At 31.7% G+C, this 15,997-nt stretch overlaps 1 protein-coding gene across 1 annotated transcript in view; it reads right to left on the bottom strand.

The window, feature by feature from the left end:
• NFAT5 (nuclear factor of activated T cells 5) overlaps nt 1-15,997 on the bottom strand; it is a 110,102-nt gene that overhangs the window by 28,125 nt on the left and 65,980 nt on the right. Inside the window, exons 4-7 of the mRNA XM_052656047.1 lie at nt 10,255-10,813; nt 5,196-5,388; nt 2,911-3,101; nt 1,281-1,453 (exon numbers count right to left, since the gene is read on the bottom strand). Coding sequence (XP_052512007.1) covers nt 1,281-1,453; nt 2,911-3,101; nt 5,196-5,388; nt 10,255-10,813 — 1,116 coding nt within the window. The remainder of the gene's footprint in view (nt 1-1,280; nt 1,454-2,910; nt 3,102-5,195; nt 5,389-10,254; nt 10,814-15,997) is intronic.

Genomic DNA, 15,997 nt, shown 5'->3' with positions numbered 1-15,997 from the left:
CTGAATTATCTAGCATCTCCTGGATCTGGTCTTCAGAGAGTGGCTATGGTCATGCTCAAAGTATTAGATCACATGAAGGAAGAACTGCATGTACCCCACTAAAATTGAAATTCCATCCTTATAATATTCAAGTTGAGACATATTGTGATTTACAGTAAACTAGCACCCATATTAGAAAAACTTCAGAATTCAATAAACCATCTACAGATTATTTCTTCTGTCCCTATCTGAACACAACAGAATGGACATGGAATCTACAAACTTTAAAAGGAGCATATTTATAAGTGAACATTATCCAGAAATAGTCCAAGGAAACACTAATACCATAACAAAATTTTCATAATAATGAAAAACAGAAGTCTTCTGAGTTCTCTTGAGATCACAAATATATTTACTACTACTCTTTTAAAACAAGGGTGTTTGCCAAGCTAACGTATAGGCATTCACATCTGAAATGAATTAAAAGGAAGGGAAAAATAAGATTTACTGTAAGGGTGAATAAGCTGACAAAACTAAGCTACAATTAAATAACAAAGGCTTTGTAAGTGTCTGGGGGTACCAAGGTCATAATACTCATAACCATCCAATAGGAAATTAAAGTAAATGGAATTCACTCAGTATCTTCTGCTCTTCTGAATTCAGAAGCAAGGCCAAAGAACATAATACTTAATGAAAATCTTCTTAAGGGATGTACAAAGGAAAAAATTTTCCTATGTATTACTTGTACTTATACTCATTACAGGGAAACCAGACTATATGGTGAGGCACATACAACATGACTGAATTTAAATACACACATATACACATCATTTATTTTCTATGCCAAGGTCAGCAAAGTAAGAATTTAATTTCCCATTATACTACAGCACTTGAATTTGTAATCAGAACTCTCACTGCTATATATTTGCAAAGTTCTGCTTACCTTTCTGTTTCCTTATGTTCTAACACAAAACACTTAGTATCACAGCAATTTACCACAAAATGAAGATGCTGTGAAAATCCTTCAGATTTGTAATTTACTTAGGCAAACTATTCAAATTACTTTTTATATCAGTATAAGATTAACAGGAAACTACAAAATGCTACATACTTCTTATTAGAAATTACCCACCTTTAGTTTAGTCTAGAAAACTTGACTATAGCTTTTAAAACGTTGCAAAGTTTTCATGACCATAAGCTAGAGTATGTAATACAACTGAAATTTAGAGATATCTGAACGATAAACAGAAAATGGAAAAAACCCCTCTATATATTTAATGTCTTCATATTTTCTTACTTACTACATAAAATTGGAGAAGAGGGTGTTTGCAGTGTCAAAGTGGAGCCATCTTTCCTTGTGATATTAACTCGAAAAACCAATCTGGCACGAGTGCTCTTTTTCTTGGAACCAGCAATTCCTATTCTGGCTTCAACATCAGCATTCCTCAATTTCAATATCCCTACGCAGTCAACCCTAATACAGAAAAAAATATATTAATTGATATTTTCTGCTGTATAAATAGTAATATATTCTTAAACATTTTCTTTTTAAGTATAATTTGCTTCTTCATTAATTTTTGAATATGTAATATAATTATTCCAAATTTTTTAAAATAGAGAAATATAAATTCTAACTATTCATAACCTCTGGTCAACTTTTTATTTATAATAATAATGGGAAAAAATAGTACAGAAATCACTATTTTAAAATCTGAACATAAGTTATGGTTTATAAGAGACACTTTCGCTTTAAAAAATTAAATTAAATTTAATTTCCTCTTCCTTTTTGTACCTAATTCAGATATTAAAATAAGGAACAGATTTTACTTGGAAAAAAACTAGCAACTGTCTCCCCCCAAAATGAAACACTATACAGCCATTAAAATGTACACTTTAAATATTTAATGTTATGGGAAAATGCTCATAGTAAGTGAAGAGTAGGTTACAGAGCAGTGAGTAGATTATCATCTCATTTTATCAGAAAAAAGGATGAAAAAATAAATGTCAAATTGTATTTAGTTCTATTAAGTTGGAAGTTGGCATTTGAGGAGTATGTTTTTAGCTTTTTATTATTACTATTTTTACTAATTTTAAAAATTTATTCTGTTTTTAACTTATAAGGAATAAGTACTATTTTTATAATCAGTAACTCTCTATCTTCCACCATATACATTTACTTTTATAATCTCAAAAGTTTAAAAAAAACTTTATTAAATATGTTTCAAAATTTCCCTTTTCCAACTTATTATTTCCCTCTTACTTATTCAAAATAGCTTTAAAAAAAAAAACACCAAGTAAAGAAAAGTCTTTAGCTATCCAATACAAATAATTACAACAAGGTCTATCCCATATCAATATTTGCTGCTGTTAAGTTTATCTTTCAGATTAAAAAGGGTTAAGGAAAAAATATTTTAAATCCTTAACACTTGTAATATATTTCAGGAAATGAAAATGCGTTAACATGAAAAATAGGTAATCGTAGGACATCATTTTTTTTTTTAACACAGGAAAACAGAAGGTAAATTTAGACTAACAATATGCTTTTTCATTCCAAGACTGGTTAAAGACACCACGAATGATGTCTGTCAGTTTCTACTGCAAACACTACAAAAGTGGAATTTAGGAAAGCAAATCAAATTGGTTGTAATTTTAGTTTTTAATGTTAATATTATAAAACCAACATATAAGTCTATATTATTTTGCAAAAAGCCAGCATTCCACCTTGCTTTTATATCCTTGCTTTTCACTACGGGAATTCTCTAGCAAAGGGCAAGAATTCATTTCCCCCATTACAATTCTGCCATAATCTATTCTTTTTATTTGCAATGCTTAAAACTAAAAATCTTTTATATTTACATTACAAACTAAAAACTTTTCCTTCTATTGCACAAGTGTAATGAACTAACAAAAAAATTTTTAGTAAGTACTCACGCCAGTGTCATATTGTTGCTTGGATCAAGGCCAACTTCTATAACAGTAGTGCCTTCGATATCCACTTCTTTGCAGGGAGTTGTATTTCGCCCAGTTACCCTGCAGGCCTGATAAAATCCATGTGGTTTCACTCGACCAGAGTCATTGCCCACAAACACCTGCAACACCACTGGTTCATTATGGCCTTCCAGCTGGAATGAGATAACATGGAGCATAAACACTAATTAGCATTCCAAATAATCGAACTTTAAAAATCAAACACTTAAGGTCAAGTCTTATATCATTATATTTATAACTGGATTACAGTAAAGAAATAAGTCCTCCAGAAAAACAGAGGAAAAATGTTTTCATAAAAGAGAATTAGCTGTATTTTTCAAGAAAACTTTTAGTTCTGCAACAATCACATTTTAATTAAAATTTTAGATGTGTAATGAAAAATTATCATTTGTAATTAATTTTTACAACCAAATGAGAATGAATACACAATCCTTTGAAGTATTTATAAATTTGTGGACTGCCAAAGCACGTGGGTTACTCAGGATTTACCACCACCACTAACAGAAAATACACTGAGCTGTGTTAGTGGCATCATCGTCAAGTAAGAGTACACCTACTAAATTTTTACTCTGTGAAAGTTATTGGGTAGGAAAGCATTTGACCTTCAGCTATATAAATAATAGAGGAACAGGGCTTATTTTCATAGACTAGATGCATATATGCAACATCATAAAATCATGGGCCAGAACATTATGATACGAAAAACTGCTGGTTCAAACCAGGACCTATGGGTCATTTACAGGTCGCAATTAAATTACTGTTTGTATGCTGACAAATAAATAAATTGGGTTCTTGATAAGGTTTATAGTTAAACATTGAAGCTGCTAATACAGAACATAGAAAATCACAAAATAACTTGTACAATGCACATCAAACTGCTTAAAAATAACTCATAAATGTTTTTTATTCAAGAATAGCTGTATCTCAGTATCTATGGTATCATAATGAGTCAAATAACCAGGCAAATAAGCAGTCTACCCAAGCTGTTAGTCAGCAGTACCACAGAACAGTGTCTGACACATAGAAGGGTACCATATCTGTTGAATGAGTGAATAAATAAACTTTTAATATCAGGCAATTCATCCCCTATTACAGGCAATTAATATAACAATACTTCTATAGACAAGTATTTAGATAAAACTTACTTAAAGCCAGAGCAGTTAGGTTAAAAATTTCAAACTATCAAAATGTCTGGCTAAATAAATATTTACATAAAGCGTAATTTAAATGTTTCACTTGCCTGTTACTTGTCCTAAGTTTGGGGGACTAAAGAAGGACTGGTGTGGTGAGCAGTAGAGGGGTAGAAATGATACTGTACATGTAACTATTAACCAACCTTATAATGGTCATGAGTAAGTTTCTTGATTTCAAGTTTCTGCCATTATTTCTTTCATGTATAAAAAGAAAGGCAGTTCAATGAAATGATGTTCAACTAAAACATTTACACAAACTGTATTTACAAAAATCTACCCTGTGACTAGCCAAAATTCCTCCCTGTTTAGTATTTTGCAAGGGGTAGGAACACTTGTTAAATATTCCCTACCCACTTTTATTTTGGTTTGTCTTCAAAGAGAGAAAGTCTTTATAATAAGGTAAGCCAGGTGCTGAAATTTAACTGCTCCTTCTTTTTCCTTTTAGTCTAAGTTCTGAAAAGCTAAAGACTCAATTGATATAATGGTAACCCACTCCAGTATTCTTGCCTGGAGAATCCCATGGACAGAGGAGCCTAGGGGGCTACAGTCCACGGGGTCGCAAAGAGTCGGACACGACTGAGCGACTTCACTTCACTTCACTTCAAACTGAAAACTTAAGTTACCTATCAACCAACTCTTTTCAGAGCTGAGTAGACCTGATTGCTTTCGACACCTCAAAAACCTTATTTTCCAAGTCCACAATAATTTCTACAATATTTATTTGGATTTACTTTAAAATATTTTTAAAATACAGGTTTGGAAAGAATGTTAAAGAGTTGCTACCAATGTCAAACATAAAGGGAAGATAGTTCATGATTGCCATATATTTTACTTGTTAGAGCACATTCTGTTTCCTTTTCAACTAAAATTCAAATGACATCAAAGTAATAATACTTGGCTTATGATTCAGACTTTTAATTTCTAATATATACAGTGATTAGTTTTATTTTAGACAGCTTTTATTGGTTAAAAACAAAATAACTAATGAATAAAAGTGGATACAATTCTTCATTTACTGCTACATAAAATAAGTACCTTCACTGTAGGAAAGCCTTGCTGTGTTCTGTCCTTTACTGAGCCACGACTACCCTCAGTCAGGTACCGAGCTCTGTGCTGGGTCTCAGGTTGTACAACTATCTTCAGCTCCTTTCCCTCACTTTTAACAGGATACTGTCCACATAACATAGGACTCTTCTTTACTCCAGTTCCTTTTTGGTTTTCCAATGTTCTGAGAAATCAAAGCACAAAGTGGAAAAAGTATCAAAAAGTTTTCTACAAAAGTCATCCAAGATAAAGGAAGAAAGAGAACAGGCAATAACATTAAAAACAACTAATTACCTTACTGACAAAATAAATACAGCCTAAGGAATGATACATTCCATAAGCAAAGTATCTTTTAAAACTTTGTAATTAAAAAGAATATGTGTGTGTACATATATATATACACACACATTAAGTCACTTTGCTGTATAGCAGAGATTGGCACATTATAAATCAACTAAATACTTCAATTAAAAAAACTAAAAATTGAATGCTGTAATAAGGTTGGACAGGGAAGACAAAGAATGCATATGCGTGGCAAGAGGAAGGAAGACTGAATGCAATAAACCAAGCATAACAGGAAAGAGAATAGCTAATGTCACTGTAACCTTTCACATTGTACTTCAGTCAAAATAAAGTTTAAAAATTACATATATGTGTGAGTGTTATATAAAGTTACAAGATTATCATTATCTTCTAATAGGTCTTGCAATGCAAAAGTAGGGGTAGCAAAATGAAAAAAAAAACATAAAAGGCCTTAATTTTTCAGAGTATTTTCATTTGTGATTAAATAAGTAAAGCCTTTAGTATATAAAAAATGAATAATCTGGGCTTTACAGATAGGCAATTTAACTTATTTTTTTAAGTTGGGTTTCCAGTGTTTACTGATGTATCATGCATTTGCTATGCAGAATGTATGGTCGAAGAAATATTTCAAGTGGTGGTTAGGACTTCAGGTCAATACATTTAATCTGAAGTACTGTAAATATGTGATAAAAATAAACAGTAAACAATACTATAGTTTAAAAATTACCTATGTATATTTAAAAACAGAGTCAGGGCCTACAATGCTTTTGGCATGATTTTCCCAGTCCTAAAGTTTACACTCATATTGAAGATACAGGATCCAAGAGATGACTGTGGCCAAAATCCTGTCCAAAAGCAAACAGGTCCCAGGAGAAATATTATGACTTCAAACATAGGTGGCTAAGCAGCCTAAAACCTAGCTCCAATGTTTACCTCTCCATTTTCTTTCTTTTTAATAAAATTTTTTAAATATGTGGACTATTTTTAAACTCTATTGAATTTGTTACAATATTGCTTCTGTTTTATATTTTGGGTTTTTATTTTTTTGGCCTTGAGGCATGTGGGATCTTAGTTCCCTGACCAGGGATCAAACCTGTACTGCTTGCATTGTAAGGTGAAGTTTTAACCACTGGACTGTCAGGGAAGTCCCTACCTCTGTCATTTCTAATCAAATTGTTGCCTCAGTAGTCAATAATAAACAGGGAAATGCTACATTCTCAGTGGAATTTGGGACTGGGGTGAACGCATGGCTAGGAAAGGGATAGAAGAATGGAGGGAAGAAGGGATGCAAAGGAATGCAGTCAGACTGACTGAGAAAAAGGGTTCTGAGGGGGAAGTACTTTGCTCAGTCATCTTCATATTCCTTTAAACCTTGCACAATTCCCAAAACAAAGGATGCTTAAAAAGTATTTGCTGATGAAGGCAAACTTGTTGATGAAGTTTGACTTAACTAAGTCAAAGATTACCTGTATAAGTAATTTAAAAGGCCCTGGAAGAAAAAATTCTATGAACAAAAGTATGGATTCAAAGTCAAAACAAAGGGCAATAAATTCTATTTTTTCATTATTCTGGGTAGAAACTCAAATCTTTGCAGTGAATACAGTATTTTGCATATGAAATTCTACAGTGATACTATTTTTTAATCATTTGAAAAATCAAAGCAGGGACTCCTCTGGCAGTCCAGTGGTTAAGACTGTGCTCCCAGTGCAGGCGGTGAGGGTTTAATCCCTGGCTGGGGAACAAAGATCCCACAAGCTGCACAGTGTGGTCAAAAAAATTTTTTTTAATTTAAAAATCAAAGCAAAAATATTCACTCAAACCATATAAAAACATCCCCAAATATGCACTGAAAGGGACTAAAAGAAATTAGTTGTATTGATTTACTAGATTATAGATTATTTATCTATTTTTCTGCATTTTTCAAATGTTTGTACTAATATCTATTAACTTTACAATGAAAAGTAGAAGACTTTTAGTCTGACATATAAGGAAACTGTAGCACATCATTAATTTGGCAAGATATGGCTTTTGTATTCACTTATGCTAGCCAAAGCAATATTTATGAGGATAAGTAAGATACTAAGCTTGATTATTTCACTAAAACATTTCATTTGGGATGAAAACTATTAAGTTAATGAAGTATACACATTATGGTTTAAAGAACAACACAGGTAATCCGTTTCTGAAATGATACTTTTAAAAGCCCTTAAAACTAACTTTATTCTCTAGGTTTAAATGTAAAAATGGAATGCACACATATTTAGATATCAAGCTGTGTAAAACAGAACATCAACTAATTATTAGAAAAGTATTCATTAAAATTACTAATTTTTACTGCATTATGGCTTAAGGAAAAAATAAGAAAACAGCAGCTATTTGTATGGGATTTTACTTTTAAATTAACTATCTAAAAAGAAAATCCACTATCTTGCCATATTCCATTCAGAAGTCTTAAAATGACACTTTAATTCTTTTGTGCTGCACATCGTTCTGGTCGCCTGTCACAAAAATAATTTTTACTACAAAATGCCTAAAACAGTTTCACATATATCATATCTTAATTTCCAGGAATATCTAGAAGAGACACTGGGCTACTGATTCTCAGGATATTTAGGTGAAGAATTTAAGGAAAATATGGAATGCTTAAATAACTGAGTAGTTTTTTAAAAATAGTTTTGTTTTCTTAGCAAATTCTTTCATTTAACATTTTAATTATACAGAATGCTATTTCTATCTTGAAGATAAATAAAAATTGCTGTACCAAAATATTTGAGAGTGTATTTTCTGTAATGTAGCTTTATATAAATTGAAATTTTATGGCAAAATTTCTTTCATTTTCTAACATCTATGAACTTTTTTTGAGATTCTCTTAACAATTGTTTCCAAAGATCTAATTTTTTTATATTCACATATGGTTTTATCCTTTCCTCAATATAGTTCTTATAAATTCAAAGTTTAAACTTCTTCCATCATTTTCATAGGCTAGTGTCAAATGTTTTTCCATTACCTAAGAAGCTGGACATTTCTTCTGCTGCTTGATGAGTTTCTGTTCCATGAATTATTTCATGAGAGATTTTGTCTTGACAAATGTTATTATACTTTCCCTGGGTAACCTCAAATCATTTCTAAGATATATCTATCATACAAAAGCAGAAGCAGAAAAGATGTGTCAAGATATCTTTTTAACAGCAACTGCAAATCATGTGTGTTGACTAACTGTTAAGTCAAAATTTTATTTGTTCTTCATCTGAACTTTAACATTTTTTCAGTATAAAAATGAAAATCTCTCTTATGGAACTTAAAAAAAAAAACCCCACTTCTCCACAGAAGCCCAAATAAACACATACCTGTATTTAACGATAGACACATATGTACCTTTTATATCTAAGCTACTATGTTTCAGAGCATTATTCTACAGGTAATAGTTCTACAAAATGTCCTACAATTGTTAGGACTCTGCTAACAGCAATACTTTTGGAAAGGGTATAGAAACATTTTTTAGATAATTTCTTAACCTGAACTTTCTAAAAATGAAAAATATTTAAATGGGCATTTTTATTTAACTACATCACCCCAAAGGAGTAATGGGCATTTTTTATTTAACTTCATCACCCCAAAGGAGTTTTAGATCAGAGAAGAGAAGAGAGTAGTATAGAATAATCATTGCTTAATCGGTAGATATTACTTTTAAAATATACTGAGAAAATATTTAAGGACAAGTTTAAGAAACACTAAAGATATTCTCTGTAACTCTCAATCAGATTTTTATCTAAAAATCCACCAATTATGTAATCAAATAATGAACCAATGAAAAGCATCTCCATCATATTCTGTGACAACCTAAACTTGTAGGAGATCCTGGTCAACTAAAAGACCATCCAAAAAAGTAAACTCTCAAGATCCAGTAAGTTAAACTTTATCAAACTACATTGAATATACTGTAGGAAAATGTAATCAGAAGTCTAGCAATTAAATGTTACAATGAAAGTATCAAAGGAATTAGAAAGTTAAGTCACAGGATTCTGTACTTTAAGAAGTGAAGGTACTGTAATATAGCTACTGAAATATATTAAGTATGTGTTGTAAACTGGCAGAAATGAATGAAAACTCAAAATAGTTTTCTGATTCTGTTCTATTACCCTTTAAATACATAACCCAGAATCATAGAAAAAAAGTGATATATTTATTTATAAAGAAATCCTAAACTGGCAAAATATATTAAACAAAAAACTTAAATATATGAATCTAAATTGAGACTCAAACTATCAATTTAGTTTGTTTTCATCAAATAAAAGGAAAATTATTTCATCAAATAAAAATGGAAATAAACTGAATTATATGGGGGAGACAATGTGAAAGATAAAACAAATTAGCCCTCTGTAAAAGTCTGTTTTAGCTAGAGCCATAACATTACTAGCTATCTCAATGAGTAAAAATATTTTAAAAATCTTTTAAAGTATAAATTCATCTGAAATTTAAGTTATTTCTTAAACAGATTATTTTCATTTTCTACTACTAATCATACCCTTACTAAGATACCTACTGGCAAAATCTGCTGGTATTTTATTATCTTCTTTTGTGAAACCTGATCATTTTAAGTTAAAATTTTCATGTTATATCAATGATAAAATTAGTATCTTTGCTTTAGATGCAAACTTGAGCTAAGCCTTTAAGAAAAATGAGGAATGACTTATTTTTTTGTTTTGCATAATGGTGAGAGAACTTTAAAAAAAATGTGAATACCAACCCATTTCCTGCTTTTGAGTTGCCTTTGTTGTCCGTGGTAAGCTGAGAAAGCACATAGTGAGGTGCTTTGGCACTGTCGGCATCAAATATATCCATATTAGATTCTTCACAATCTCGTCGTTTGACCCCCGGCCTCTGCTTTGGATTTCGTTTTCGTGATTTACGAGGTACCTCAGTGTTATCATTGTAGGAACTGGTGCTCATGTTACTGAAGTTGGAGGGGGAATCCTCCATCCACATACTGCAGCTCTGCTCAGATTCCAATCCACACCCCTCATCCTGGCAGGACATCCGACTGTTATCCAGCAAGTCCTCAGGTGGTGGTGAGATGTACAAGACTGTGTGCCTCTTCGGTGTTGATGGATGCTGCTGAACTGTGTTACTGGTTAACTGCTTTTCACTTACCCCTCGGTTACTTACCCCCAAGGCTGAGGAGCAGCTCTCGACTTGCATAGCCTTGCTGTCGGTGACTGAGGTAGAATAAATGGTAGGGCTGGAAGAGGTGGTAAAGGAGCTGCAAGCACCGCCCATGGAGGAAGAGGAGGGAGCTGAAGAAGCATCTGCAGTGTACAATTTAAGAGTAAATACACTATACATGTTTCAACCTACGCTGGCTAGCAGTCCCAATGAAAAGTGATTTGTGAACTGATTGTTTTCCCCATAATGAATAGTTGGAATTTGGTTAAGTTTTAGAATATAAATGCTTCAAGCAATACAAGGCCTAAAAAAGCACAATTTAAAAAAAATGCCAAAATAGCATTATTTTACTTGTTATAATTGATAGATTTTTAAAAATCTAATTTAATGTTTTAAGCTGTAAAGCAAGAATAAAGCTTTTATTGCCTCAGCTGGATATTTCTATTGAATTTTAATCATTTAAAATAATAAAAAAAAAAACCCCAATATGAAATATATGCTTGTGGTCCACATTCAATGCCAATTAAATAATTCATTATAGAATTTGAAAAGTGGGACTGTGCTTAGCCACAAAATATTAAAATAAGTTTCTAACCTATGAAGCAGAGAACTACAGGTCATTTTTAATGCAGACACTCCCTGCTTCAGAGGCAAATCCTGGAATAAAAATATGAGAAAATAAATGAGAAAAGAGCTGCTGATTATTCCAGATATCAATTATAAAATGAGAAATAAATAGAAAAAATATATAATCAACTGAATTGGAGGCAAAATGGAACTGGTACCGTAACTATGATTATTTTAAAATCTAGAAGAATAAAAATGAAAAAGGTTTGATTTGGAACAGGCTGGGCTGCAGAAGATAAGCAAGTTAACTACAGAGGGTCTCCAGAAGTTAGAAGTGGCAGTTCAAAACCATGATCTCTAATAATACCATCCTTTGTGGCAGAATGAAAAACAGAGGAAGGACTTATTTATGGATAGATTTTTCTTGTAAAGTACTTGATTAGACATTCAGCACTTGGTTACCACTGTCCATTTACTCTCTCTTTAAAAGGTCTACTTGATTTTAACTGCTAAGAGAATTTCTTCAACTGAGTAAACAGTACATTTTATTGACTGAAGTCTAATGAAAAAGAGTTGAACAGAAAAAAAAAATCTCTGGAGAGAATCAGAATTATTAATAGTTCTTATAAGAAGGTTTTTCATAAAATCATTTCCCTTGCCTATGCCTAACCGAAAAAGTCTAAAGTAGATCTTTTCAAAATGTGTGGCCACTAGCACATCAGTTCATTGAAAAATACAACTACTAAACCCTTTAACAACATAATCTATGGAAGCACACTTATGTTACAGTTGGAAGTTATCAGTCCTATACAATTTTATCTTGTATAAGATACAGAAGGGTTTATAATCATAAACATATACAAAAATGAAAATAGGCAACATGTGACAACTAAAAGTGTTTAAATTGAAATTAATTTTTATCTATAGCATGTATGCTACTGTTTTAAAGTGGCATGATAAAATTTAAAACTGTGATGTGCAGTAGAATTGCAACATCCACATTAATTATGTAAAGAGTAAAATGTAAGAATGCCAATGTTTAGATAATCAAAAGCCAAGTGCCAAAGATCTACTTTTAAATTGAAAAAATGCACCAAAACACTAAAATCACTGAAAGAACTAAATTCACCCACAATTTTTCACTGCTGTCAAGGCTGAAGAATACTGTTACAAATATTAGCCATAAATAATGTAATCTACATAATGCCACATGGAAAGATTTTTCTCAACTACCATGAGTTAAGGCACTTAAAGCAATTAGATGATACCAGTTCCATTTTCCAGTTTGTATCCTTGTCAAATGCAGTAGTTGAAATTGGAAAAATTCAGTCACTTTAAACTGCATTCCAATTTAAAGAAAAAATTTATCAATTTTGTATCATGCATTAATGCAATGTTTTCTTAGTAAACAAATATTTTAAAAGATTTGTAAAAACTACAAAATTCTAGATACTAATGTCAGTGACAGTTTAGGAGCTGATTTGTAGCCACTTTGGGTTTAAATAACAAGGTTTTCCTTATTTTTTTGAAAAATATGACAGAATTCATTTTAGAAAAGATAAAAAAAGGTATCATGTCTAACATTCCTCCATCTGTTCCAACTATTGGCAAAAAAGAAACTACATGTTGTTGTATGTATGAGCCTGTGTTCATCATTTTCAGAGAAATACAAGTATGCAGCATGCAGTATTTGCAGCGGCACACACAAAGCATGCAGCATGAATGCTGTGAACTTGTATTTCTAAGAAAATATTTTTTCCCACCCACTCTTTGAATCTAGGTACCACACAAATGAGAACGCAGAATACGAATATCTCAGTGATCCCTGTCCATGAAAGACGGAAAGTTAGGTAAAATGTAATCATGAACTCAAAGTAAGTTATATGATATTTATGAATTTAATATGCAAGATATAATCTAGCATTGCTCTTTAAAAGCATGCGTGATTAAATCTTGTACGTCTTATTTAAAAATCATGGTTATAAAACCCAATTGATATACCTGTACATATATATCTGTTCTGGGACAGGTATGCCAAACTGTGATATCATACCCTACAGAAGTTAAAATATTCTCTATATTTTCCATGGACATCTAACACACATTTTGAATATTATACCTGCAGTTTGCTGGATATACATATTAAATTAAAAAGTTCATGAGCACAATACTATTAAAGCTGAAAACATAAAACTGTCAAAAGACAGTAGCAAGCATCCTTTAATTTTTTAAATTATTTTTTAAAGGTTACCTCAGTTCGATCCTAAATTACTAAAGTTCTACTTATTTTAAGAACATAATGAATATAAGACAATTTTTTGAACTATAAAACTCTTCACAATAGTATCATTGCTTCTCTGATGCTGATGAAGATGGTGTATAAAACCCTTCACAAAAGCCATGTTACATTTTGGTTAGGAAAACATCATCTAAGTGCATTAATAATGCCAGGTGAGGTGGTAAAGTAAGGGATACGAACTGTGGGCCCCTAGAAAGCATGGACAACATCCTTCTCATCTTAGACTCCCCAGACACGTAACATACTATGACTTTCATGTAGTAAAAATTCTACTTTTTAATTAAATTGATTTATGAGAAGGTCAGTATTTCCTATGTACGCTGAGTTACATTAAACTGGTAAATAAATGTACCGGTGTGTTAATAACAGACACATATCAGGTTTAAAAAAAAAAGATTTAATACTCAAAATGCTTAGACTGTATCTTACTATAGCAACATTATCTGCTAGAGGGAAAGTTTGGAAGTAACTTAAAAGAGTTTAGAGGTAACTTACCTACTATTTCTACAAAAATGTGCTAAGAATCTTCTTTCTTAAAACTCAGATATAAGTCAAGTGACTTACTTCTGTGCATGCATGCTCAGTCATGTATGACTCTTTGCAACCCTATGGACTGTAGCCTGTCAGGGTCTCTGTCTATGGAATTTCTCAGGCAAGAATACTGGAGTGGGTTGCCATTTCCTCCTCCAGGGGCTCTTCCTGACCCAGGGAATGAACCCACATCTGCTGCAGGTGGATTCTTTACCACTGAGCCACCTGGGAAGCCCCTACATACTTGTGTATTAATCCATAAACTTACTAAAAAATTTAGCAAATTCTTAATATTATCTATTAAAAATAAATGCATAAAATATAGCAAGAACATTTTAGATTTCAAATCTGTGGATGAAGAGCCAAGGATACAGAATGCCAACTGTAAAGTAATACATGGATTTTTGACTGTGCTAAGGGACAGCACCCCTACTCACTTCAACCCTCTGTCATTCAAGGGTCAACTGTATTATTAATTTGTTTGGAAAGATGAAAATGGAGTTTTAAATGATACTACATAGAGAAACCTATGTATATTTTACACAGTTTGCTTTAAATTACATTTTAAAATTGCGAACTACTAGTTCTAGATTTGTAAACAATAAATTAAATTATCACATAATTTCAGTGCTTTAAATACTATAAAAAAGAGATGATACTTTGTGGACCTAACTAAACTTTTTATAGAAAGCTATGAAACTAGAAACATTCTTTAAAGACCTCAAAAGAAACAAACACCTTTCACTGATTTTAAAAAATATAACAGAAATGACATTTAACTAAGCTTCCAAGATAAAAATGTGGTCCCTAGTATTTAAATATGTACTTATATTTTATAACTTCTTAACATCAGTGCAAAATCAGTTGAGTTTCCTTAAAAAAAAAAAAAAAAGCCATAAAAATTTACAAGTGTGCTAAGTGAACCAATAGTGGAACGGGAAGGAGTAAACAAGACTCTTCAGAAAATAGTGATAAAAAACAACACAGGTTATCTGGAAACCACTTCTGGTCTAAAACACTTACTGTTCAGCCTAAGTTATTCTTTTTAAGTATTTCATTTTTCTTACTGGTAACAATGACTTCAAATCTAAACATTTTGTTTGATAAAAGTCACCAGATATAAGAACATATTTTCAGATCAAAGAAGAAAGATATTGACAGAAAAAATTTTATAAGGCCAACATTCATGTTGCCAAGGGACTGAAAAATCTAGAACACACAAAGTGGCTGCAAACCTGCTTTGTCAACACCTTACATGCCAACCTTCGTTTTCTACTTTTCTTCTTCTTCTTAAAATATTAACGTAAAGTATAAAACTTTACATAAAGCTTTAGTTTCAATCAGTATCAATACACTATTTAGAAACAAAAAAAGAAAGGAAGGAAGGAAGAAAGAAAGAAAGAAAAAAAGACTTATGAAGAAGTCTGAAAACGAGACCGACCTATACCCTGGGTGAGATTGGATGGGTTAAGTGTCTCTGGCACTATTTGTCTTCACTATTGACAGACACTGTCACACAACCCACCACACGATGCCTGTCTCTGAATGGCGAAGCTAGAATGCAAGTTAAGTGTATTAATAGAAAAAACAACTAGCATCCCAGCATATAAAATAAGCAATCCAGATTACTTTACCAAAAAACAAAAATAAAAACAAAACAGAAAAAAAAAACCAAAACCCCAAAATTGTAGTGTCTATCATTTAATTTACATGTTTAAAACAGTTTCAATTTCTCATTTGTACTTTTCCCACCCAACATAAATTTATATGTTACAATAAGCAATGTTTTAAAACAAACTTTAAAAAATTAAATTAACACCCAAATAAATGCATATGAGAAAATTTCTTATTCAAAATTTTTGTTAACTCATATTCACCAATTTGCTCTTTTGTTTACTAATGCAATCTAATCCATAAGCCAGAATGCTTT

The sequence above is a fragment of the Budorcas taxicolor genome, chromosome 18 (assembly GCF_023091745.1).
Source record: "Budorcas taxicolor isolate Tak-1 chromosome 18, Takin1.1, whole genome shotgun sequence".
Classification (NCBI taxonomy): domain Eukaryota; kingdom Metazoa; phylum Chordata; class Mammalia; order Artiodactyla; family Bovidae; genus Budorcas; species Budorcas taxicolor.
Note: the sequence above shows the minus strand (reverse complement) of the source record. Positions and strands in the feature narration are given on the sequence as shown.